The sequence below is a fragment of the Caretta caretta genome, chromosome 2 (genome assembly GCF_965140235.1).
Source record: "Caretta caretta isolate rCarCar2 chromosome 2, rCarCar1.hap1, whole genome shotgun sequence".
Lineage (NCBI taxonomy): Eukaryota > Metazoa > Chordata > Testudines > Cheloniidae > Caretta > Caretta caretta.
This window is the reverse complement of record NC_134207.1, coordinates 137181885-137205766: the sequence shown is the minus strand read 5'-3', so window position 1 is coordinate 137205766 and position 23882 is coordinate 137181885. Positions and strand designations below refer to the sequence as shown.

Below are 23882 nucleotides of genomic sequence, written 5' to 3'. Positions count from 1 at the left end.
TTTTAGTAATCCATATATTAAAACCTCTTTGAAAATGTACTAGTCTGAAGAACTGGAATCAGTTTAATGACAAGTGATTATTTTTAGTGGTATCTTGTAGGAAGAAAAAAGGATATTAAACACAAAACGCCAAGATAATGTGACTTTTAGTATAGTTAAAACCAAACACCACAGCATTGTGACTTCTCACCCAATCCTTAACTCACTCTGCAAAGGTTTGGGTGTGGAGTTTACTTACTGTCATGAATTGTTTCATGCCTTAACTCTGACTTTTCTCAGGAAATGTGTGGGTTTGAGCTAGGCACTTCCTATAATTTCAGCAAGACTATGTTTAATATTTAATGAAGTGATACTGAGGGAAAACTTGTGCGGCTTGATCTTTTGCACAAGTGTATCTGGGAATGTGACTATTAATAGCATTATTTTTGGAAATGTAGCAATGACCCTCTCATCCCACTGTTTGGAAAATAGGTGTTGGTGGGGGCAACAGCCTAGCAACTAACAACCTGGCAATGCTGGCATGCTCCCAGTTCTCAGGACTGCTGCTGATTCAGTTTGGAGGGGGAGGGAGTCTTTGTTTTAAATGCATAGCTGTGCTTTCTAGAATGCTGTAGCATAAAATAGGCATTTGGGGTTTAAAACGTTTATTCTTGATATCGGCCCATTATTTTTCTGGCAGCCAAAGAATGAGGCCAGAAATTTCAGTGGTCTCATCCTGGCCTGTAGTTTGCTGGCATAGTCAGTTACAGGTTTACATAATACAGTGAAGATGCCAAACAACATGTTTTATGGGCACAAAAGCTTTTAGAAATTAGAAGCCATATTTGGCCATCACAGTAGGTCATGGGGATTTAGCCTAGTAATTGCCACGGATGTGAAGAGTTGTGATTATATCCCAGTTCCCTGTCTTTTTAAAATAGACTAGACGCGATGTGTTGGATTAGTTTGCTCCGCTGCAAACTGCTTGTCAGTAGTTATGCTATTGTTGCATGCACCAATTCTTAATAAAATCTTCAGAAAACGAATAGTGAATGAATAAATAGTATCAGTAATGGCTGAAGAGACACAAGAAAGCATTTCCCAGAGATCACAGAGGGCGAAATAAATATTCGGGTTATCATTCAGCATTAAAGCATTTTGTGCCAACTATCTTCAGATTGAGAATCAATTTAGTAATCCAGTGGCATAATTTTTGCAATGGAAGGGCTCCATCTGCTGTACATTGCTAGATACACAATTTTAGAAGAGAAAACAATGTGGTATGAACCTAACATCTGGATCCAAATTTTCTTTTTGAAATATTGGCATTGTCATATGAAGTTCTGCACACAAAAGTTGTGATCTTTTTCTCAGTCACCTTGATAACAAATTCCTAGCACCTCTGAGTGCCTAGGAAGCAGATGTTCATCAAAGATTAGGACTGTTAGTATTAGACTGACAGCACCAGTGACTCCATAAAAATTCCCCACATCAAACCTTTTTGGCCATAGCAGTTTGCTATCTTCTGTTCACAACACATAAACTGCTAAACATCAATTTCAAGTTCAAGAGAGAGAATAAAAAATTATTTAAATATGCATTGAATTATACACACAAACAGATGATCATAAAGATCATTATGGAAATTGGAGAAGTACAATGTCCAGACCATGTATAAACATGTTGAAACTGGTAGAAAGTGTATACATCTATAGTGAAATCAAATGTCTTCTGCTTTCCCTTGTACTAGTGTTCATCAGCAGTAACTCCACTGAGGTCAGTAGTATTACTCCACTGAAAACAGAATTTGTATAGACCCTTAAGAACATGTTGAAATTAGCCTCAAAGCTAACTTGTCTCACTGTTTCATTCTAGGATTTAAGATACACGTTGTTCACTGTTGTTTTGGCCTTTTTTTAGGCTTATAAAGAACTATTTTGGAGATACCATATTAAATATATACGACAAGTCAGAAGAGATAACTACTGTGCATTAAGAGCTGTGCTGTTTCAGGTATTCAGCCAGGGCATTTATTTTCCATCATGGATGAAGGAGAGAGACATTTTAAAGGTATGTTTCAGTTGCTGAAGCAAATAAAATTTACATGTCCTTATATTATAAAAGGCGGATTTGATCCAGCAACAACTTCTCTAAAACTGCTGTACTCCATTGCAAGCGTGAGTAGAGCGTACAGGGGGGAGCAAGACAGATTAAGCACTATGCAAAAGTGGAAGCAAGTATCAAGTCCATTGTGTTCCCTTATTGTTAAGAGTACAAGAATAAATGAAGGGGGATGGGTGGGTATACTATAGTATCATGTCTGAGGGGGCATGGGTATAAGGGCTATTTCTATCATGCTAATAAAGCATAATAATAATCTATGTGGTCCCATTTTAAGACTTATGCCTGCCACTGGACAGGGATTATTATTTACTATTTGTATTGGGGGTGCTTTGACATCCCGGTCTGGGATGAGGGTCCCATTGTGCTCTTTATTGGCTGGTTATCTATTGAAAAGGCTATAAAAGCTCTTATGAAGCTGAGAGTCAACAGAGCTTTACCATTAGTTACAGTGGTAGATGACTGGGGGTTTCTTTTTGAGTGCTTTTCTTTTTTTGTAGTGCACTTCAGGTTGTATATGCGCTCCATGAGCCTGGGACCAGAGGCTTCTTCCTAGCAGTGTCTGTTCAGTCCATTCATGTGCTCTGCACCGAGGGGAAGAAGGGGCTGCCAGACCACGGCCCTCTCAGTTCCTTCTCACTGCTTGGGGTCTGGGATGGAGCCTCAGGTCACTGCATCCTTTCAGCCTTTACCTGTAAATAGTTTAGCTTACTATATTTTGTGCTGTCATTGAACACCCCTTGTGTAGGGCAGTGATCCTCCCTTCTTCACCTCCTCATTCCTTCTCTCCCCCCCGCTCCTCAGCTTCACTCTGGGGCAGGGTGAATATGCCATAGGCTCCCGGCTTCAAGAGCTTTGTGGACTGCCAGGGGGACTTCCAGGTAAACGACAGTAATGACTCTTTTTGTACCACCTGTAGGAAGCCCTTATCCCTACCAAGTGCAGTACTTGTAGGTCATTTCTACGCAGGATGAGGCAGTCAAGGGAGATCCGTCTCATGACGTTTCTCATGGATAGGTCCATGAGGGCAGCTCCAGATTCTGCCCCCTGTATGTCGGCCTGAGGAAGGTAGGAGTGTGGCTTTAGCTGGTTCCAGGCCTCTCCTCCCAATCCCCCATCGGCTCCAAAAGACTTGGGTGAGAAGACCTGGGATTAAAACAGAGGAAAGGAGACACAAATGCTCTCATAAAAATGAGGGGAAGTTGCTTTTCCAACTCCTCTAAAAAGAGACAGAAGTCCTCTTCCCTCTCCGAGGTGGGGGAAGCCTCGTGCTCTCGCTTAGCAGCATTTGGCACTGTGAAAGATCAGCCTAGGGCATCGACTAAGGGCAAGACCCTGTTTGGGACCTGAACTTTGGCACCTCCAGCGCCCACATCCAGACTGGCATCCTCGGCTCCCTTGACGATGGCACCAACCGCCCTCGTGGTGGAGAAGGAGGTGGGCCTCTCAGCTTCAGCTCACTGTTTGGCACTGGATGACTTTCTGATCCGCTAGGAACCAGAGTCACTATTGCTGTCCAGAGACCTGCACCCAGTTATACCAACATGCCAGTTGATACCAGCCTGTATCCCATCACTGAGCTAGGGTCAAGCCAGGCTTTCGCCAGTACTGTTGACTAATAGAGACAGGGCATCGCCACCTCCTGGTACTGAGAGATCCCCATTGGACTCAGATTCAAAATCTTTTGACTCTTGAGGTACCAGGAACAGGAGGCCTGTTCCCATACTACTCCCCAAGGTGACTTTTGTGAGGGTTAAGCCCAGATAGGGCATCGGGCATCCCTGAGTGTCACAGTACTCCCGTCCCAGGGAATATTCACCCTATTTGTATTGGTACCCATCATCTTGGGGATGCTATGATGGGGTATGAGGCTCTACAGTGGCAATAGTGGGGCCCGGAAGATCCACAGACCCACTGCGTTTTGTACCCACACTGAGGGACTTGGGAGCTCAGGGAGATAAATCTCTCCTGTGAGAGGAAGAATCTCCACAGGCTCCCTGGAACAGTGACACCCTCAGAAGATGAGGACCAGCCTGGGCAGGAGGAGAGTGCATCGGTGAGCTTATCCGTATTATTTCCAGAGGAAGCAGTAATACCAGCTTCTCCACAGTGCCTGGTTGACCCTAAGGTCTTCCAGGGCTTGCTTAAGAGGGTGTTGAGGCCCTGCACATCTCCCTGGAAGAGGTCCTGGGGACTCTGCATAGACTGCTGGACATTCTGCACAGCTTGGGACCAAGCAGGGTGGAGCTGACAATTAACAAGGCCATCCTTGAGCAAACTAAGACACTTTGGCAGATGCCGGCCACCATTACTGTGGTGTCCAGGCGGGCACAGGAGGGAGATTTCACGCCCACAAAGGGGTCAGAATACCTTTTTTTCCCACCTGACCCCCAGTTTGCTGATGGTGACAGTAGCAACGGAGTGCAGTAGGCAACAGCTGCCAGATCCATGCCTCACGAAAAGGCGGCTAAGAGAATTTTGGGAGGGAAGAGTACTCTTCGCCTTCTCTACAGTTTTGGATTTTGAACTGCCAGGTGCTGATGGCCAAGTATGACTTTAACATCTAAAATAGGCTCATCAAATTCATCAAGATGATACCTCAGGACAATAGGGAGCAGTTTCAGGCCCTAATCAGTGAGGGAAAGCTAGTGTCCAGATCCACCCTCCTGACAGCCCTAAATGTGGCAGACACTGTGGCACGGTCCATGTCTATGGCAGTGGCAATGAGACATTAGTTGTAGCTGTCTTCATCAGGGATCCAAAAGGACATGCAATTAATGATGGAGGACCTTCCATTCGAGTGTAACAAACTGTTCAGCATGAGGATGGATGAATCCCACCATTCGCTAAAGGACTCCTGAGCCATGCTCAGTTTGGTTGGCAATTACACACCTGTGATGAAGCGCAAGTCCATCAAGCCACAGTTCAGGCAGAGGCCCACCCAAGCCAGTGTTGTCACCCGTGGCAGCACCACAAGTGCCAGAGGAAGCAGAGGAGGAGTGCCCAGGAGCAATCATCCTTCATATCCATCAGACTCACAAATGAGCATTTTGTTGGGACTCTTGAGAACCAGGCACGAGCCAGACCAGTGGATTTAGGCTCCTCCCCCGTTTCTTCAACTTTTGAAGTGTGGCTGCCCCGGTACCTCCCCATCTGGAGAGAGACACGACAGACAAGTGGGTACTAGAGGTCATCTTGGGATATACCGTCCAGCTTTTGTCCCTCCCCAACCCCAAACCCCCTTCTCCATTCTCTTTCATGGACAACTTTCACAAGCGGGTTCTTCAGCAGGAGGTGGAGGCTGTCCTGCAATGAGGGGCGATAAAATCAATGCCCCTGGCAGCAAAGGGAAAGAGTTTCTATTTGAGGTATTTCCTCGTCCCCAAAAAGATGGGGTCATAGGGGAATGGAGACCTACTTTGGGCCTCAGGGAGCTGAACAAGTTTATCTGCAGCCTGAAGTTGAGGGTGATCACCCTGGTTTCAGTTTTTCCCTCACTAGATCTTGGCGATTGGTTCATGGCTTTCGATCTCTATTTCCACATAAACGTCCACCCGCGCCACAGGAGACTCCTGAGATTTGCCGCTGGGCAGCAGCACTACCAGTACTCAGGACTTCCTTTCAGACTTTCAGTGGCGCTGAGGGTATTCACCACAGCACGGCCGGTGGTAGCAGCGCATTATCCCCAGTAGGGGCCATTAGCGTACCCCCACTTGGACGATTGGCTCCTCAAGAGGCGACCTTGCCAGGAGGCGCAGGTGTCTGGTCACACTCCTGGGCCTGGTCAAAAAGACTGCGTCTCAGGGTGAACTTGGACAAGTTCACTGTGGAATTGACACAGGCTATAGAGGTCATTGGGGTACGGCTGGACCCAGTGTCATATTTGCCAGACAATCACTTTGTGCCTGCAGGCGTGGCTACGGATGGTGTCCACACAGTTTCAACTTGCTAGTCTCTGTTCCCTGAAGGGTTGTAGACTGCTTTGGCCAGTGTGAAGACAGGAGAAAGGTGTGTGCCTGGATGTCCTGTTCTGTTACCTGCTATTGGCTAGGACTATGACCACAGACACCTCTTTGTCAGGCGGAGGAAGTCACATGGAGGGGCCGATGGACCAAGGGATGTGGTCCCCTCAGGAGTGAATTTTCCACATCACTGTGCTGGAGGGTGAGGGTGGTTTGGCTGACCTGCAGGCATTTCCCCCCTTGCATTTGGGGCCAGTTGGTCCAGGTGCTGTTGGAAACATAACAGTGCTCTGTTACATCAACAAGCAAGGAGGTGCACGGTCCTCACATCTCTGCATGGAGACCATCCATGTCTGGAATGGGTGCATACCTCTGAACATTGCCCTGAGCAGTCCATCTGCCAGAGTTTCAGAACACCCTGGCTGACTCCTTTAGCAGACACTTGTGCGGTGAGAATGAGTGGGAGTTTCGTGGCCTGACTCTGCAGGTGGTGTTTCCAGAATGGGCTCACCTAATCACAGACTTAAATGTGTCAGATCAGAACAAGAAGTGCAGGGAGTTCCCCTCCACAGAGGGGTTGCAGCTCAGGCTCTCTGGGTGACATTTTCCTCGTGTGATGCTTGGAGGCTCTGAGGTTTGTATTTCACCCGATCCCTCTGTGACCACAGGTACTTAAGAAAGATCACGCAGAACAAGGTGCGAGCCATTCTTATGGCATTGGGGAGGCCTTGTCAGTTCTTGTATCCTATACTCTGTTGCACTTGTTTGCTTGGGGTCCTCTCCACTTCCCGTGGTGTGAGACCTCTTGACGCAGGATGAGGGGAGGACTCGCCAACCCATCCATGCTGCACCTGAGGGTGTGGTATTTGGATGGATGTTGACCCTAAAGAGTGTTTGTTTGGCTGACATGCAGACCTTACAGAGTAGCTGTAGGAAAACTCTACCAGGAGGTGCTACACTATAAAATGGAAGAGATTTGTGATGTAGTATGATCAACTGGGAATTTCCCCCTTGCATTCAGGGGTGCCTTACATGTTGGACTACCTGTTACCTTCTAAATCCTCAGGGCTGTCCCTCAGCTCTCTGAGGGTCCACTTGGCAGCCATCCGTGCATTCCACCCGACAGTGGTTAGCTACACTGTTCTCTCTCACCCGTTTACATCCCAGTTCCTGCAGGTTTTAGTTAGGGACTTCCCTCCAGTGATGAAGCCTGTGGCAGCCTGGGACTTAAACTTAGTCTTATTCAGTCTGAGGCGGTTGCCGTTTGAGCCGTTGGCATCGTGCTCCCTACAGCTCGTTTCTGTGAAGGTAGAGTTTCTGGTCACTGTCATGTCAGTCAGGAAGGGGCACTAGGGGTGCTCATGGCAGATCCCCCCACGCAGTATAACACAAGGACAAGGTGTCCATGAGACTGCATGTGAGGTTTGACTTTCACATCAACCAAAGCATCCAGTCACCTGTGTTCTCCCCCAAGCCGCACGCCACAAGGGAAGAGGCAAAGTGTCACTCCTGGGATGCGCATAGAGCTCTCGCTTTTACTGTAGAGGTCAAAGCAATTCTAGAAGTCACCTAGACTCTTTGTCTCATTTGCAGAGAGGATGATGGGAGAGGCCCTTTCCACCGGAGGCTGCCAAAATGGATCTCAAGCTGCACGGTACTCTGCTACAAGCTGAATGAGATCCTTCTTGGGAGTGGTGTAAGAACACATTAGATGAGAGTCCAGGCAGCTTGGATAGCCTCACTCAAGGATCATTGACATCTACAGAGCAGCAGCCTGGGGCTTGGTACACACCTCTGTGAGGCACCATGCTCTGGTCCAAGCATCTGACTTGGATGCCTCCTGGGCTAGGTCAGTCCTGCATTCTGTAGTGGTGCAAGGCTGCAGGCATCCACCTCCTTGGGAGGGACTCTGGTTGTAAATCATCTGAGGTGCACCACACAAAATGACGAGTACTCAAAGAAGGAAAGATTACTCACCTTGTAGTAACTGGAGTTCTTTGAAATGCTCTTATGTGTCATGCACCACTTACCCTCTATTCCCACTGCCTCGAATCCCATTGTGGAACCTTGTGGTGGAGAAGGACCTGAGAAGGGGGTGGTCCAGCAGCCCATTTTATACCCTTGGTGAGGGGCATAAGGAGCGCGTGGGCACATACGCGGACCGAGCAGACACCGCTAGGAAGAATTCTCTGGTTCTGGGCGGATGGAGTTCATGAGCACCTGAAGTGCACTACCGATCAATACATTTCATAGAATCTCCAGTTATCACAAGGTAAGTAACCTCCCCTTTTTTTAAAGCTGTAGGCTCAGGGTTTTAATCTTATTCAGAATGTGGTTTATCATTTAAAACGTATCTTTTCTATACCTAAATTATTTACAATAGTATATTCTGCTTGTTGTTACAGTAGTGATCTCTCCCCTATTATATTTTTGCAGCTCCCTGAAAAGCTTCTGTATTCACAAGGCTGCAACTGGATTCAGCAATATAGTTTTGGACCAGAAAGATACACAGGCGCCAACGTATTTGGAAAATTACGTAAATGTATTGAAACATTAAAGACACAGGTGACTATTTAGGAAATGGAAAAAAAATGTTAGAAGGGGGGAATGAGACTGAAAAGGGAAATCATTTACTGTCACAGAAGTATCGGCTTTCCGCTCAAAACATTGCTCCTGTGCAATCTGTCAGATGTTACTGGTATTTACTGGATTTACGTATGGGCATAAGTATGTCCCTGTAACTATTGGTCATCACTATTTTGGTCTTTACATGTTCATTTTTAATTCTACTGTATATCTTTTTGTCTTGGTTTACCAGCAAATGATCTTATATCTTTTGAGACCCTGTTGTCACTTGTTACAGGGATGACTACACCTCTGCCCCCGTTCAGGTCTCTCAGAGAGCATCCACATCAGGCCTTTTTGGTCTCTTTGCCTTTCTCTGTCTTGGGGCAGCAGCTTGTGATTTTGGGTCCTTATTACACTACTTCATGTATGCCAAGCACTTATCATAGAATCATAGAAGTGTTGGGCTGGAAGGGACCTCAGTAGGTCATCTAGTCCAGTGCCCTGCACTCAAGGCAGGATTACCTAATAACTAGACCATTCCTGACAGGTGTTTGTCTAACCTGTTCTTAAAAACCTCCAATGATGGAGATTTCACAATCTCCCTAGGCAATTTGTTCCAGGGCTTAACAACCCTGACAGGAATTTTTTCTTAATATCCAACCTAAATTTCCCTTGCTGCCATTTAAGCCCATTGCTTCTTGTCCTATCCACCGAGGTTAAGGAGAATAATTTTTTCACCCTCCTAATAACCTTTTATGTACTTGAAAACTGGTATCATGTCTCCCTTCAGCCTTCTCTTCTCCAGACTAAACAAACCCAATTTTTCCTCATAGGCCATGTTTTCTAGACCTTTAATCGGTTTTGTTGTTCTCCTCTGTACTGTCTCCAATTTGTCCACATCTTTCCTGAAATGTGGTGCCCAGAATTGGACACAATACTCCAGCTGAGGCCTTATCAGCAGGGAGTGGAGTAGAAGAATTACTTCTTGTGTCTTGCTTACAGTGCTCCAGCCATTTCCACATTTTCTGTTATTGTCTTTCCCTCCTCATTTAGTAATGGGATTATCCTGTCCTTGGTTTTCATCTTGCTTCTAATGTATTTGTAGAATGTTTTCTTGTTACCCTTTATGTCTTTAGCTAGTTTAATCTCATTTTGTGCTTGGCCTTTCTAACTTTGTCCCTACATACTTGTGTTGTTTGTTTATATTTGTCCTTTGTAATTTGACCTAGTTTCTACTTTTTATAGGACTCTTTTTTTGAGTTACAGATCATTGAAGGTTTCCTGGCTAAGCCAGGGTGGTCTCTTCCTATACTTCCTATCTTTCCTACGCAGTGGGATATTTTGCTCTTGTGCCCTTAAAAAGGTATCTTTGAAAAACTGCCAGCTCTTTTGAACTGTTTTTCTCAGGCCTGGTCTACACTGGGGGGGAGGAGAGGGATCGATCTAAGGTACGCAACTTCAGCTACGCTATTCTCATAGCTGAAGTCAACGTATCTTAGATCGACTTAGAATCACTTACTTCACATCCTCGCGGCACGGGATCGTCTGCCACCGCTCCCCCGTAAACTCTGCTTCTGCCTCTCGCCATGGTGGAGTTCCGGAGTTGACGGCAGAGCGATCGGGGATCGATTTATCGTGTCTACACTAGACACGATAAATTGATCCCTGATATGTTGATCACTACTCGCTGATCCGGCGGGTAGTGTAGACATGGCCAAAGAGACTTGCTTCCCATGGGATCTTAGCTACCAATTAATTGCCTCAGTTTGCTAAAATCTGCCTTCTTGAAATTCATTATCTTTATTGTGCTGTTTTATAGAATCATAGAATCATAGAATATCAGGGTTGGAAGGGACCCCTGAAGGTCATCTAGTCCAACCCCCTGCTCGAAGCAGGACCAATTCCCAGTTAAATCATCCCAGCCAGGGCTTTGTCAAGCCTGACCTTAAAAACCTCTAAGGAAGGAGATTCTACCACCTCCCTAGGTAACGCATTACAGTGTTTCACAACCCTCTTAGTGAAAAAGTTTTTCCTAATATCCAATCTAAACCTCCCCCACTGCAACTTGAGACCATTACTCCTCGTTCTGTCATCTGCTACCATTGAGAACAGTCTAGAGCCATCCTCTTTGGAACCCCCTTTCAGGTAGTTGAAAGCAGCTATCAAATCCCCCCTCATTCTTCTCTTCTGCAGGCTAAACAATCCCAGCTCCCTCAGCCTCTCCTCATAAGTCATGTGTTCTAGACCCCTAATCATTTTTGTTGCCCTTCGCTGGACTCTCTCCAGTTTATCCACATCCTTCTTGTAGTGTGGGGCCCAAAACTGGACACAGTACTCCAGATGAGGCCTCACCAATGTCGAATAGAGGGGAACGATCACGTCCCTTGATCTGCTCGCTATGCCCCTACTTATACATCCCAAAATGCCATTGGCCTTCTTGGCAACAAGGGCACACTGCTGACTCATATCCAGCTTCTCGTCCACTGTCACCCCTAGGTCCTTTTCCGCAGAACTGCTGCCTAGCCATTCGGTCCCTAGTCTGGGGACTAGGTCGGTCCCTAGTCTGGGGACTAGGTCGGTCCCTAGTCTGGGGACTAGGTCGGTCCCTAGTTTTCCCTCCGAACATTCCTTAGAATCATGAACTCTATCATTTCATGATCACTTTCACCGAAGCTGCCTTCCACCTTCAAATTTTCAGCTGGTTCCTTCATATTTGTCCAAATCAAATCTAAAACAGCCTCTCCCATAGTAGCATTATCCATCTTCTGAAATAAAAAAATTGTCTCCAATGCATTCAAAGAACTTGTGGGTAATCTATTCTCTGTTTTGTTATTTCCCCAACAGATGTTGGCCTATAGTAGACCCCCATCATGACATCAAGCTTGTTTTTTACCCCTTTTATCCTTACCCAGAGACTTTCCACAAGTCTGTCTCTTATCTCCATCTCAACCTCAGTCCAAGTGTGTACATCTTTGATACAGAAGGCAACACCTCCTCCCTTTTTTCCCTGCAGTTCCAGCTGGGTCTCAGACACTTGTGTTTCTTCCCTTTTGGGAATCTGTGATCAATGATACAGTGACCAACAGACCTTTAAAAACAAAGTATACAACTAGAATAAAGCATTAGAGGTGGCGGGGAGGAGTTTAAAACAACAAACAGCCTGTCTTACCCAACTTGCTACAATTCCATAATGGCAATTGAGGCACATCTATTTTCAGGCATGCCCACTGGTCCCTGTGAATGTTTTTTTCGGTCTGGTTTCCAAAGAGAGTGTCCTTTTAAATGCTGACAGAGTTCTTTATTAATCAGTTTTGGTCTTTTGACCTTCCTGATCAAATCAGTTTCATAGACTCAGTGAGGGATTGAGCCTCAGAACTAATAGTTCTGGTACTGTCCCTTTATTTTTTGTAACTAACAACCTCGGGTGCTTCAAAATGGTGACATATACATAAAAGGCTTTGAGTTCCATTGCCATTCTCTAAAAGCCATTCAGTTCTTCCACTTATTTTTACTTTAGTTATGATAATGGTTATTGAGTCCCAGTGATTATTCTTTTTTTAATCCTTATAAAAAATAGTTACCATTAAAAAAAAATAGCACACAAAACATTTATTAGTCATGAGTTAAGCGGCTGATTTGAATTTCTTGTGTATGCTTTGTAGTGGACTGAAATAAGTGGTGTTAAAGACCATGACGAAAGAGGAAACATGTGCAATATCCTTTTCTCTGATGAAAGCAAGGAATATAAGCTGTATGAGGCTATAAAATTCATCATGCTTTACCAAGTTGTGGAAGCCTATGAACAGATGAAGAATGAGCAGAAACATGTCCCCATCCTTTTTAGCCTCCTTTTTGCTCGTGATACGTCATCTGACCCTTTGAGTTTCATGATGAATCATCTGAATTCCATAGGGGACACGGGTAGTCTGGAGCAGGTAATGATGTGAATAAAAAATGAGTTCTAGCAGTCTGTGTTTTCTGAAGGATTAGGGATTGGGAATACTTTTGAGTTCTTATTCATTGACTTGATGTTCCTAGTATACTTCAATACTAGGACTGGGTGAAAAATGCATTGTTTTTAGCACACCTAAACTGTTTGCAAATTCAGGTAGGATTTAGCGAATAGTTTCAACCAGAAAGAAACTGGAAGACAAAGTTTGGAAATATCAGATCATTTTGTTTCGATCTTTTTAAAATGAACCGTTTTGACATTTTCTGAACAAAATATCATTTCTAATCAAAATTTTCTAAACGGTTTGACCCGAAATAATTTTTCTTTTTCTTTTCAGTGAGAAAAAACAAAAAAACTTAGTTTTGTTTTGAAACTGATGTTTTTTTTCAGTTCAGCCACTGAGTCAAAAAATCAGCTATTTGCTCAGCTCTATTTAATACATCATCCATGATAGAATTATTTTATTTGGAAGGGTAAAAAGCAAATTTTTCCAAGAGGAAAAAGCAGTTAAAAAGTGTGTGTGTGTGTGGGGGGGGATTTTAAAGTGTCTCCAAAATAAGTGTCTCCAAATCTTTATACAAATTATTAAAAGCAGTGATATCACTGATATGTAAAATAACATGGTGTTTAGATGACAGTATCCTGCATGTTTGACCTATTTCACCTTTTGCACCTGTTTTTCGTGTGGGGGTTTTTTTTTGTTTTTTTTTTAATAGAAGCTTTCCAGATAGGCCACTTTAGAAAGTATATTTGCCCTTTTGACACAGATCTCCTTTGGCTGCTTATCATCTTTGGTTGGTTGTGGGAAATTCCTGCTGTTGTAATTCCTAGTCCACTCTTCTTATTACACAAGTAAACAAGTTAAATGACTTACACTAAACATCAGAGCATGATTAAAGTGTGGGATGTTTTCCCCCCCCAGTTTCCTTCTTATAAATCTATAAACAAATGTTTACATCTTTTTTTTTCCCCCTTAGGTTGAAATGTTTCTTCTTGGATATTTACTTGAAGTAAAGATAAGAGTTTACAGATTGTATAAATTTAACACTGAAGAGTTTCAAGTAAACTATCCAGAGGAGTATCACAGAGACTGGCAGGAAGTCTCTCTTCTGACTGAGGATGACCATCACTATCACATCCCCATTATTAGAATATAAGACTGATTTCTAACCATGAAGTACAAGAAGTGACCATCTCCAGTAAATTATCACCTTTAAGCCAAGTCCTTTGCCGGCAACAGTAGGATTTCAAGTAACATAAAATTATGACTGCAGGACACACAGGTTTATTATGTTAACATCTTGCTTGCTTGTACTGACCCATATCACCTGTGATCTGCCTCAGAAAAACAAAAAATACATAATTATACAATCAGGACAAACTGACACATTAGGGTCCTCAAATTAAAAAAAATAGGGTAAATCACCTGCGAGAAAACATTTTCACTAGATAGTTGATAGTCACTTGTTGAGCTAAGTCCAAAAGATGTGTTGTGTATAAACTTACAATGCCAAATGATACCTATTGTTTGTTTAAGAAGGGTGCTTCAGCCACTGACTTGGGAGAGAAACAAAGGCAATAATAAAAAGAAATAACTTGCAGTATAGCTTTACTCAATATATACTCTTCCCCCTGCCCTCCCCCTATCCCTTCTTTTTGGAAGGGTCAAATTTAATGTTACCTATCACAAGTATGTAAAGGATTTTCTTTGCAATTGGTTTGAGAAGGCTTTGCACTTCAGTGCATTTACAAATACTGGCTTTTCACAAAAATGTTAACTCTCTGTACATTATATACATTTAGCAGGACTCACATTTCCTAAGCTTTTTTTGTATATACGATTTAATACCTTTGAGTTACTTTCCTTAATCTTGACATCAAGGTTACTTCTAGTTTTTGAGGGTCTTAAGAAGAGTCCAGTATAACAAGCAAATTGTCTTAGTGTGTTGAAATAGCAGCAAAATTAGGAAGAAAAGGAGTACTTGTGGCACCTTGGTTAGTCTCTAAGGTGCCACAAGTACTCCTTTTCTTTTTGCGAATACAGACTAACACGGCTGTTCCTCTGAAACCTGTCAAAATTAGGAAGCTTAACTTTAATGAAAATTAAAGTGATAACAGTTTAGCAATATGTTTATTTGTGGCACATGAACATTATCACAAGTAAGGCTGCAAGTTTGTCATGGAGGTCACAGATTCCATGACTTTGCGGGACCTCCATGACTTTTGCAGCTTTACCAGCCACTGCTGGGGCAGTCTTGGGCCACCGCACCCCCTACGCCAGCAGCAGCAGGAGTTTGGATGTGGGAAGGGGCTCAGGGCTGGGGGTTGGGGCACGGGAGCTGGTGAGGGCTCTGGGTGGCGCTTTCCTCAGGGGGACTCCCCAGAAGCAGCGACATCCCTCAGCTCCTAGGCGGAGGCGTGGCCAGGCAGCTCTGTGCACTGCCTCTGCCTGCAGACACCACCCCTGCAGCTCCCATTGGCCGCAGTTCCTGGCCAATGGGAGCTGCGGAGCCAGCACTCGGGGAGGAGGCAGCATGCAGAGCTGCCTGGCCATGCCTCTGCCTAGGAGCTGGGGGAATGTCGCCACTTCCAAGGAGGCGCGGAGCCAGGTAGGGAGCCTTCCAGCCCTGCCAATCCAGTATCTGCAGGGGTCCCGTGCTGCACGCTGCTGCCTCTCACCCCAGCACTAATGGTGGCCCCCGGGATGCCCCCCGCAGCACCGCCGGGCCACCCCCACCCCCCCAATATTTAGTCCGGGGCATATAGTACAAGTCATGGACAGGTCACGGGCTGTGAATTTTTATTTACTGTCCGTGACCTGTCTATGACTTTTACTAAAAATACCCATGCCTAAAACATAGCCTTAATCATAAGCTTAAAATTATTTGAGTCACTTCTCTAATAAGATTATATATAAAGAGAAGAGTTTTTAATAAGAAACAAACAATTTTCCTTTAAATAATATTGAAATCATCTCCAAAGATGCATGTAGTGTTTCTCTTGCTCTCACAGGAGATAATTTACCAGAATGAAGTGGTGAATTAGGTCCTCAGGAGTTAAACCAATTATATATGCTTCGAGTACATAGAGACTGAGCTATTCCTTTCTGTAATGAAAAGCAACTTTTTCCTCTTATATTTCTTTGCATATATGTATATATATTTATAAAGCAAACATGGTTTTGGTGAGTACTGTAATTGTTTTGTTTCCTGAAAATTTTATTGGATTGTGGATGGTTTGTTCAATAATTTGTAGTCTTTAATTAAAACTGTTGGATACATAATTTTTTCCCTCTTACCAAAACCACATTTCTGATTATATTTTATTTATTAAAAAAACCTTTTTTCCTGAATTCAACATGTTGCTCTTTGTTTTGGTTCTGTTCTATGTGGAAGTTTAAAAATTGTTTATAGTAGCATACTGCTGTTATTTACAGAATACCAACAATGTACTCATTGCTTTACTGATGTAAACAGACATGGCTCATACCCCAGTAAGATTATAATATAGTTTCCATGCAGACAGATATGTGTGCACAAAGTGCAATTCTGCAGAAGTATTTGCTATACTTTTATGAGTACTTAAAAAGTTTATTATCTGTCTGTAGTATCTAGCCACGGTAATTATCATGACTAGCAATATACAAGTACTATAACTGAAAAAATGAATTATGTAAAAAATACATTCCTTTTGTTTTATTTATTTTGAATACAAGTTTTTCCAAGAATGTTGTTAAAAAAAATCCTCTTAGGCTAAAGTGCTTGGGAGCCCCTGTTGAACAGTTTAGAAAACAATGTGGGATAAAAATAAAATCAGTTAAAATATAGCTATAATGCTGGCAATTCCTTAGTACTATAGAACCTGTGGAATAGTCTTCAATATTTTTATTAAAACAGAGATTAATGGCTAATATGCAAATATCCAGTTACCCACTGACTTAAAGCAAGCTGGCTGTACCATTAAGAGCTGGCTTGAGCGGGAGTGCAGATGCTGGGAAGGATAATAAGCAGGAAGAAAGTCTTTCAGATAGTTGGATCCAAGTCTGTAAGAAGTCTGTGATGCAAAAGTAGCGGGGTGTTCTCCATTGCCATGCCAACCTGTGGACTTGGGGGCTGCCTTTCACTCTTTTGGATACTTGGTGCGGCACCTGGAATACTTCACTAATTCCTCCATCTTTCTTATGAAATTCAGAAATTCCAGCATTTTTGCCGGAGGAGCTGGCAGCTTCCAGGAGCAGAATTCATTTGACTTGTGCAACTAAACTTCACTACAGGTGTTCATCGTGTCACTTCCTTGAATCCTAGTTTAACAGGGCAGTGGCCCTGGGGTGCACGCACATGTCCTAGTCCACATCTTGCAGTCTTTCAAAACTTAGAGCTGTAGGTGTAGGTCATATACCTGCTACTAGTCATGTGCTCTATATGGGAAATTGGATATAAGGCTTTCTGCCTCTTAGGGCAGCCGCTACGCATGTCCAGGTGAGCCCAAACTACCTGTTGTTCACACTGAAACCCCTGAACCGCCTGTCTCAAGGCAAGTAGATCTCAAGATGGCTAGCTATAGAAGAAGATTGAGAGGTGACTTGATTATGGCCTATAAATACCTTCATGGAGAGAAGATAATGAGAAGTAATAAAGTGCTCTTTATTCTAGCTAAGAAAAGGCACAACAAGAACCAGCGGCTACCAGCTGAAGCCAGAGAAATTCAAATGAGAAGTAAGGCATACATTTTAACAGTGAGGGTGATTAATCACTGGAACAAATTACAGATGAAAGAGGTGAATTCTCTGTTTCCTGATGGTCTCACATCACACCTGGTTGTCTTTCTTGAAGGTGTGTTTTAGTGAAACACAGGCTATTGGGCTTAATATGGGGGTAAGTGTGTGACATTTCATGGCCTGTGAAATAGAGGCCTGATTAGGAGATCTAAGGGCCTCACAATCTATGAATCTATGAAAAACTTGGGGGTGAGTAACAGACTCTGATGTTTTACTGGGAAGCCTCCTTGCTCCCCAGAATCAATAGTGAGCAGGGAGGTGATCGGGGGAGCAGCTCAGATATCGAACCGGACTGTCCAGGGGCAGACATCAGCCCTGCAAGGGAGAGGTGGGTGTGGCAGTGACTTCACAAGGGCCTTTGGCAGGAACTCAGCCTATTGGGAAAAGGTGGTGAGGAGGCTGTGACTTCACAGAGCTCCCTTGACATCAGCCAGGCAGGATAGGGGCGCAGGGCAGTGGGAACTTTGGAGACCCCTGTAGTCCTGTTGCAGCAAGCCTCCTTCTCGCGGTCTCCCCTTCAGGACTAAGAGAGGATTTGTGGTCACGCACCTGAGTGCTAAGGAGGAGCTTCTTTGGGAGTTTTCTTCTTTCCGTGTTGATTTTGGAGAAAGCAGATATCCCCTGTGTAGAAGGTAAGATTCTCTGTGAGGGCTGGAACCTGTTCAGTCTGATCCAGACGTTGCCAGCCGAGCTCTAGGCTTGGAAAATACAGGTTAAGTTGGCAGAAAAATGTCCCGCCGAGGACTCCGCCCCCTTAGTAACTGGCTCAAAATGTAATTGTAAATAAGGAATCATTATCGAGCGGGTGTCTTTCTAGTAGGGTCCTGCAGGGATCAGTTCTTGGAGCTAACCCTGGGCCCCTCCCTTTGTGCCTGAGGACCCTCCCCTCCCCTTCTGCCTTCCCATCCCCCACAGGAGCCCAAAGCATCCCCACCATGGCCCCCCGAGCGCCGGGCGGAGGGGCGAGGCCCCAGCGAGCCGCAGCCTCAGCTCCCACAGCCCCTGGGCAGCGCAGCCCCGCGCCCCCCAGCCTCAGAGCTCCAGGCGGCTGGGCAGCACGGTCGCCGTGCCCCCAGCTCCAAGTGGCCAGGCAGCGCAGTCGCTGCTCTCATAGCCTCAGGGCTCTAGGCAGCCCTCAGTCCCGGTGCTCGGGCAGCCAGCGCCAGGCAGGCAGCATGGCCCAGCACCAGCCGCCCTGGGCGGCTCTGAATTCCTGCAGGAGCCAAGAGGCACGCTGGTCTGGGGGCAGGGCCACAGTAGGCTGTTTTTGGGGAGGCAAAGCCTCCCCTTGCCTAAAATACCCACTGCCCATGACCTACGCTATTTAACATTTTGATCAGTGACTTGGAAGCAAATATACAATCATCACTGATAAAATCTGCAGATGACGGAAAGATTGGGGAAGTGGTAAATAACGAAGAGGACATGTCACTCATACAGAGCCATCTGGATTGCTTAGTTACCTGAGCACAAGCAAATAACATGCATTTTAGTATGTCCAAATGTAAAGTTATACCTCTAGCAACAAAAAATATAGGTGATTATTATTCATGGTGAATAATCAGCTGACCATGAGCTCCCAGTGGGACACTGTGGCCAAAAGGGCAAATATGATCTTTGGACCCATACATAGCAGAATCTCAGGTGGAAGTAGAGAGGTTCTATATCTCTGTACTGGGTACTGGTGTGAACACTACTGGAATATTGTGTCCAGTTCTGGTGTCCACAATTTGGGACAGATGCTGACAAATTGCAGAGGGTTCAGAGAAGAGCCACAAGAATGACTAAAGGGTTGGAAAACATGCCTTATAATGACAGACTCCAGGATCTCAATCTATTTATCTTAACAAAGCGAAGGTTAAGGGATTAACATAAGGGAACAAATATTTGCTAATGGGCTCTTCACTTGAGCGGACAAAGGGTATAACAAGATCCAATGGCTGCAAGTTGAAGCTAGATGAATTCAGACTGGAAATAAGGCGAACATTTTTTACAGTCAGGGTTTGGAGCAATTTATCCAGGGTCGTGATGGATCCTCCACAACTGGTATTTTTTAAAATAACGATTGGGTGTTTTTCTAAAAAATCTGCTCTAATTCCTATACAAATTATTTTTGAGGGAAGTTTTATGGCCCATATTTACACAGAAGGTGAGAACTGAGAGTACAAGGAGATCTACCACACGTGTGCAGGTCAACTGATGCTGTCTGTTAGAATTTCCAGACTCAGGTGCATGGCGTGCATATGTGCCTATGTGTGGACTACAGATAAGGATCGCACATCTTGAAGGACTTCCAATTACAGATAGATAAACTCCATTTCAAAGTTGTTTCAGGTGAAATGTAGAAGGGATAAAAATGAAATATAGGTCTGTCTAGTAATTTTATTATGCAAGTATTTTTATGTATCTTGAGTACTTAAATTGGTGTCTATTGAAAAAGTATTATGACTAGATGATCAGAGTGGTTCCTTCTGGCCTTGGGATTTATAAATCTGTGACGTGCGGGGGGCATTCGGAATTTGTCCTTTTTGTTTCCCTTTTCCTCCTCCTCTCTTATTCTCTTTTTTCTTGTTCCATTTCCCTCTGCTGCTCTTCTTCCTGAGGAGGGTGGGGCTGTTCTCCAGCTGTCATTGTAGGAGGCCCTCACAAAGACGTGGGGCTGGAATAGTGCGCTGACAGAGATCTCCACCAGAGTGATCTCTTGTCTTCTCTCATGACTAGTGCTGTGTTTTGGCCACCTGTTGAGAATGCTCAGCCTCCAGTCCCTGAGAGTCTCCATGCTGATTGGGTGAGCTGGGGGTTATTACTGAGTTAAAAGGGAGTTAAAGTCATTGTTGGCTGAGTGCAGTGAGGCCTAATGCTCAATTCAATGGCATTTCTTTGTCTGTCTGTAATGCGATAATTTTTGAAGACTAAGTCCGATTGATTCCAAAATTTCAGGGAATTTCTAGGCATGCATCAGTGGGAAGAATCTTCTTGATTTTGGTGACAACTGGAAAACAACAACACCGCAAAAGCCTGGTTTCCACACTGTGCCCCTTAAATTGGTGCTGTAAGTGGAAGGGCATTGTGACTTTGGAGTCAACTCAGCCAGTCAGTGCTAACTCTCTGCAGGTGATTTGCATAGTTCAACCCCATTGGTTAAAAGGAGTCAGCAAATGAACCTGCAGGTTTCAATGGGAGAGATGACCAAGTCAGGCAGCAGGCTTAGGGTTTATGCTCAGGGTTATTGGAGTGAGTGAGTGATGGGTGGCTGAGTTACCACTGATGTCACAATGTTACTGCTCAGGCTCCTCTGCTTGCAGCACCACATGGGCAGTGACTGACTGTCAGGGGAAAGCTTTCGTTGTTCTGAAACTTGTAAAACAAGAAGAGCAGAAGAGGAATGGCTTAGATGATTTGTTTATAAAATGTAGGTGTTGTGGCAGTATCCTCTGCAATTGCTACTAGTTCAGGGACAGACACAGCATTCCTGCCCCTCCCCACACCTGTTAGCTGGGCCTGCATAAACAAACAAGTGTCTGACCCTCTAGTTAGTCTTTTTAAGACTGAGCAAATAATATACAACACATGATCGATATGATGACTTTTGCTGCCTGCTCTCCTTTAATGGAATATGAGCAGTTTATGATTCTCGTGAATGAAGTAGTTCTTCTAAAATCAAGGTGAATAAAAATCAATGGTTGTTTCAAACCCAAAACCCCCAAAGGGGGATTTTTAAAATATTTAAATAGGATTTTTTAAGTGTAAATTAAAAGCAGGTTTATTTTTTGAAAAACAAACCTATTGGGGATTAAATGTGAAAGTATGACAACCTATATTAAGGCCTAAAGTTGCTTTAAACTAATTTAAATTAAATAAAAATGTTAAGAAGTCCATGTTTGCTGCCAAGTTTCAAAGGCAGTCAAACCACTGAACAGTTGGAAGTCATTGGCTAAGGACCTGAAACTGAAATTTGATGAAATGCTAAACCAGATTTTGGCAGCAATAGCCTCTTCTGCAGGTGCAGAAAGAATATTTTCTTCATTCAGTTGATGCAGCTAGTTCAGTTCAATGACTAGTTCATTCAAATTTAAAAAACTGACTGGGAGTAGAATAAAAAGAATAAATACTAGCTAGGAGAGGAAGTGAGCTACTCGACATTATGACCGTGAATAATCAGTTCAATTCACTAACTAGAGATACTTGCTTACATCAGTTAGTTTTCAATTAAAAGTATGTTTCAAACAACCTTTTTGTTTTTATGTATCCTACGCATCCAGAAAGTCAACATGTTTTAATGGTCACCTATTCATGAGAATCAATCTTTCATTAGGAAAATAACGAAAAAGTACAAATGCAAAACATTCTGAATGAAATCAATCCGTCCTGATCTCTAATGTCTGGGATTCTGGGCCTACAGGCCAGACTGAGACCCTCATTGGCTAGGGACTCTAGTCCTGTTAGCACCCATGCCTCTAACTCCAAGGAACAACTGAAGGCAGTGGGGGACAGAGGGGCACTGACCGTTCTTCTTTGAGTGATTGCTCATGTGTATTCCACAATAGGTGTGCATGCTCGCCACGTGCACCAGTGTCAGAAGTTTGTTCCTCAGCAGTACCCATAGGGGAACGCCCCTAGCAGCCCCAGGAGTGGTGCCGCCATGGCGTGGTATAAGGGGAGCTGCGCACTCCCCCCACCCTCAGTTCCTTCTTACCGCCAGTAAAGGTGCCTCGGAACTGTTTTGCTCCAGCTCTGCTGTAGCTTCCCTCTTTGGACTTTGTTAGTTCATAGTTAGTTAGTACCTGTAGTTTAAAAAAAAAAAAAGAAAAAAAAAGTTAGAATAATCATGTGCACCTGGGTTGGGGCATGCCCCGGGCTTTAAGTCGTGTGTGACACTTGTAAAAGGCCTGTGCCAGTGAGTGATCCACACACTAAATGTTTATGCTGTCTGGGGGAAACCCAGCTCAGTGACCGCTGCAAAATTTGCAGATCCTTTAAGCCTCGGACCAAGAAGGAGCGGGACATACAGCTCCGAGCCATTTTCATGGAGTCGGCCCTGACTCTGACACCGCTACTCTGCTCCGAATCGGCACTGAGCACTGTGGCATCAGTGTGCCGTGACCCATTGGTGCCTTTCACTAGTTGGCACTGCTCCCCATCCACAGCACACTCTAAAAAGGCGAAGAAGAGGTCTTCTCCACCAAGACACTGGGGCAAGGCTGGAGGAGAGACTAGACCTGTGTTGGGCAGCTCTCAATCCCCATCAACCTCGTGGCCTCCGACTCAAGTCCCACTCGAAGCCAACCTCTCTGGGCACCAGTGGCCACATTCAGGTGCCCTCCACGCCGGAGGCCCTGCAGGCAGCTTGAGACATTCTGTCTCTACTGGTACTCGTTGCACCGATGCCAGAGGCTCTCCAGTCCAGAGGCAAGCTGACACTCACACCTCCACAGTCACTGCCCGGACGGTACCACTCACGGTCAAGGGAAAGTTCCCGAAGCTGTTCTCCGTGCAGTGACCGTCCTGCATGCAGCCTGCACCGGTCCCTGTTGACCCCACCAGGTTGCCTGGCTGGGTGCCAAGCAGCAGGGGTTCCAGGCACCGCTCCGCCTCGAGGGAACACAGACCTCACAATCAGAGTGTGCCCCACCGGGACAGGTGGCACAGGAGATCGCTGACTCTGAGAAGCTTATTGTAGTCCCTCATGATACGGACGTCGACGGCGCTCCCGTTATTCATCCTGCTCAAGGTTCCCGCCACGGCACCGCTCCCACAGCCCCAGGCAAAGCTTGCTGGCACCCAGCTGCCACGGATCCGCCTGTCATAGCCTTTCGTGGAGCAGCTGCTACAGACGGTACTCCTGCTCCTCCACGCCGGGATCACGGGCCCAAGATCGGCACCGCTCCCAATGCCATAGCTCATCCTCATCCCGGGATAGTGGCAGATCGTATGCCAGCCCGGCCTCCCTTTGAAGTCAACAGTTGGTGAGCGAGGCAAGACAGTCTGCTTTGTCAGTACCGCAGCAGGCTCCCTGGCCAGCACCATGGTACCAAGGGGCCCCGACGCAGCCCCTGTTGGTGGCTCGCTCGGTGGCTGGAGCCTCGGAAAGACCGTTGGCCTCCCTCTCTCAGCCCCCCAGAAAGGGGTCAGTGGAGTGCTCCTCCCCAGTTCTGTGCTCAGAAGGGGACCAAGTGGTGGGTCCTGTGGCACTGGTGGGGACGCAGAGCACTGCACCCCCATCCTCATCCTCCCCCAATCAGGCAATCACAGCCCCTCCTCCTCCTGTCCCGCAGGAGGACACTAAAGCCCACCAGGAACTTTTGAAAAGGGTGGCATCAAGCCTCAACCTACAAGCTCAACCTACAAGGTGGAGGAGCCCTCGGACTCCCTCTTCTATGTCCTCTCAGCTACAGCGCTGGCCAAGGTGGCTCTCCCACTCCACAAAGGGGTGGCAAAGATCTCAAAAGCCCTGTGGCAAACCCCAGCTTCCTTGCCCCCCAGCTCTAAGAGGGCAGAATGAAAGTATTTCATGCCCCCAAGG

General features: G+C 45.2%; 1 protein-coding gene across 16 annotated transcripts in view; it reads left to right on the top strand.

The window, feature by feature from the left end:
- The window catches only part of OTULINL (OTU deubiquitinase with linear linkage specificity like), a 55414-nt gene extending 39150 nt beyond the window's left edge, over window positions 1–16264 (top strand). For all 16 annotated transcript variants that reach the window (XM_048839615.2, XM_075125441.1, XM_048839613.2 and 13 more), the window contains 4 exons: window positions 1900–2049; window positions 8499–8627; window positions 12293–12565; window positions 13560–16264. In XM_048839615.2, coding sequence (XP_048695572.2) covers window positions 1900–2049; window positions 8499–8627; window positions 12293–12565; window positions 13560–13739 — 732 coding nt within the window. In that variant the 3' untranslated portion in view covers window positions 13740–16264. The remainder of the gene's footprint in view (window positions 1–1899; window positions 2050–8498; window positions 8628–12292; window positions 12566–13559) is intronic.
- The last annotated feature ends 7618 nt before the right edge of the window (window positions 16265–23882 follow it).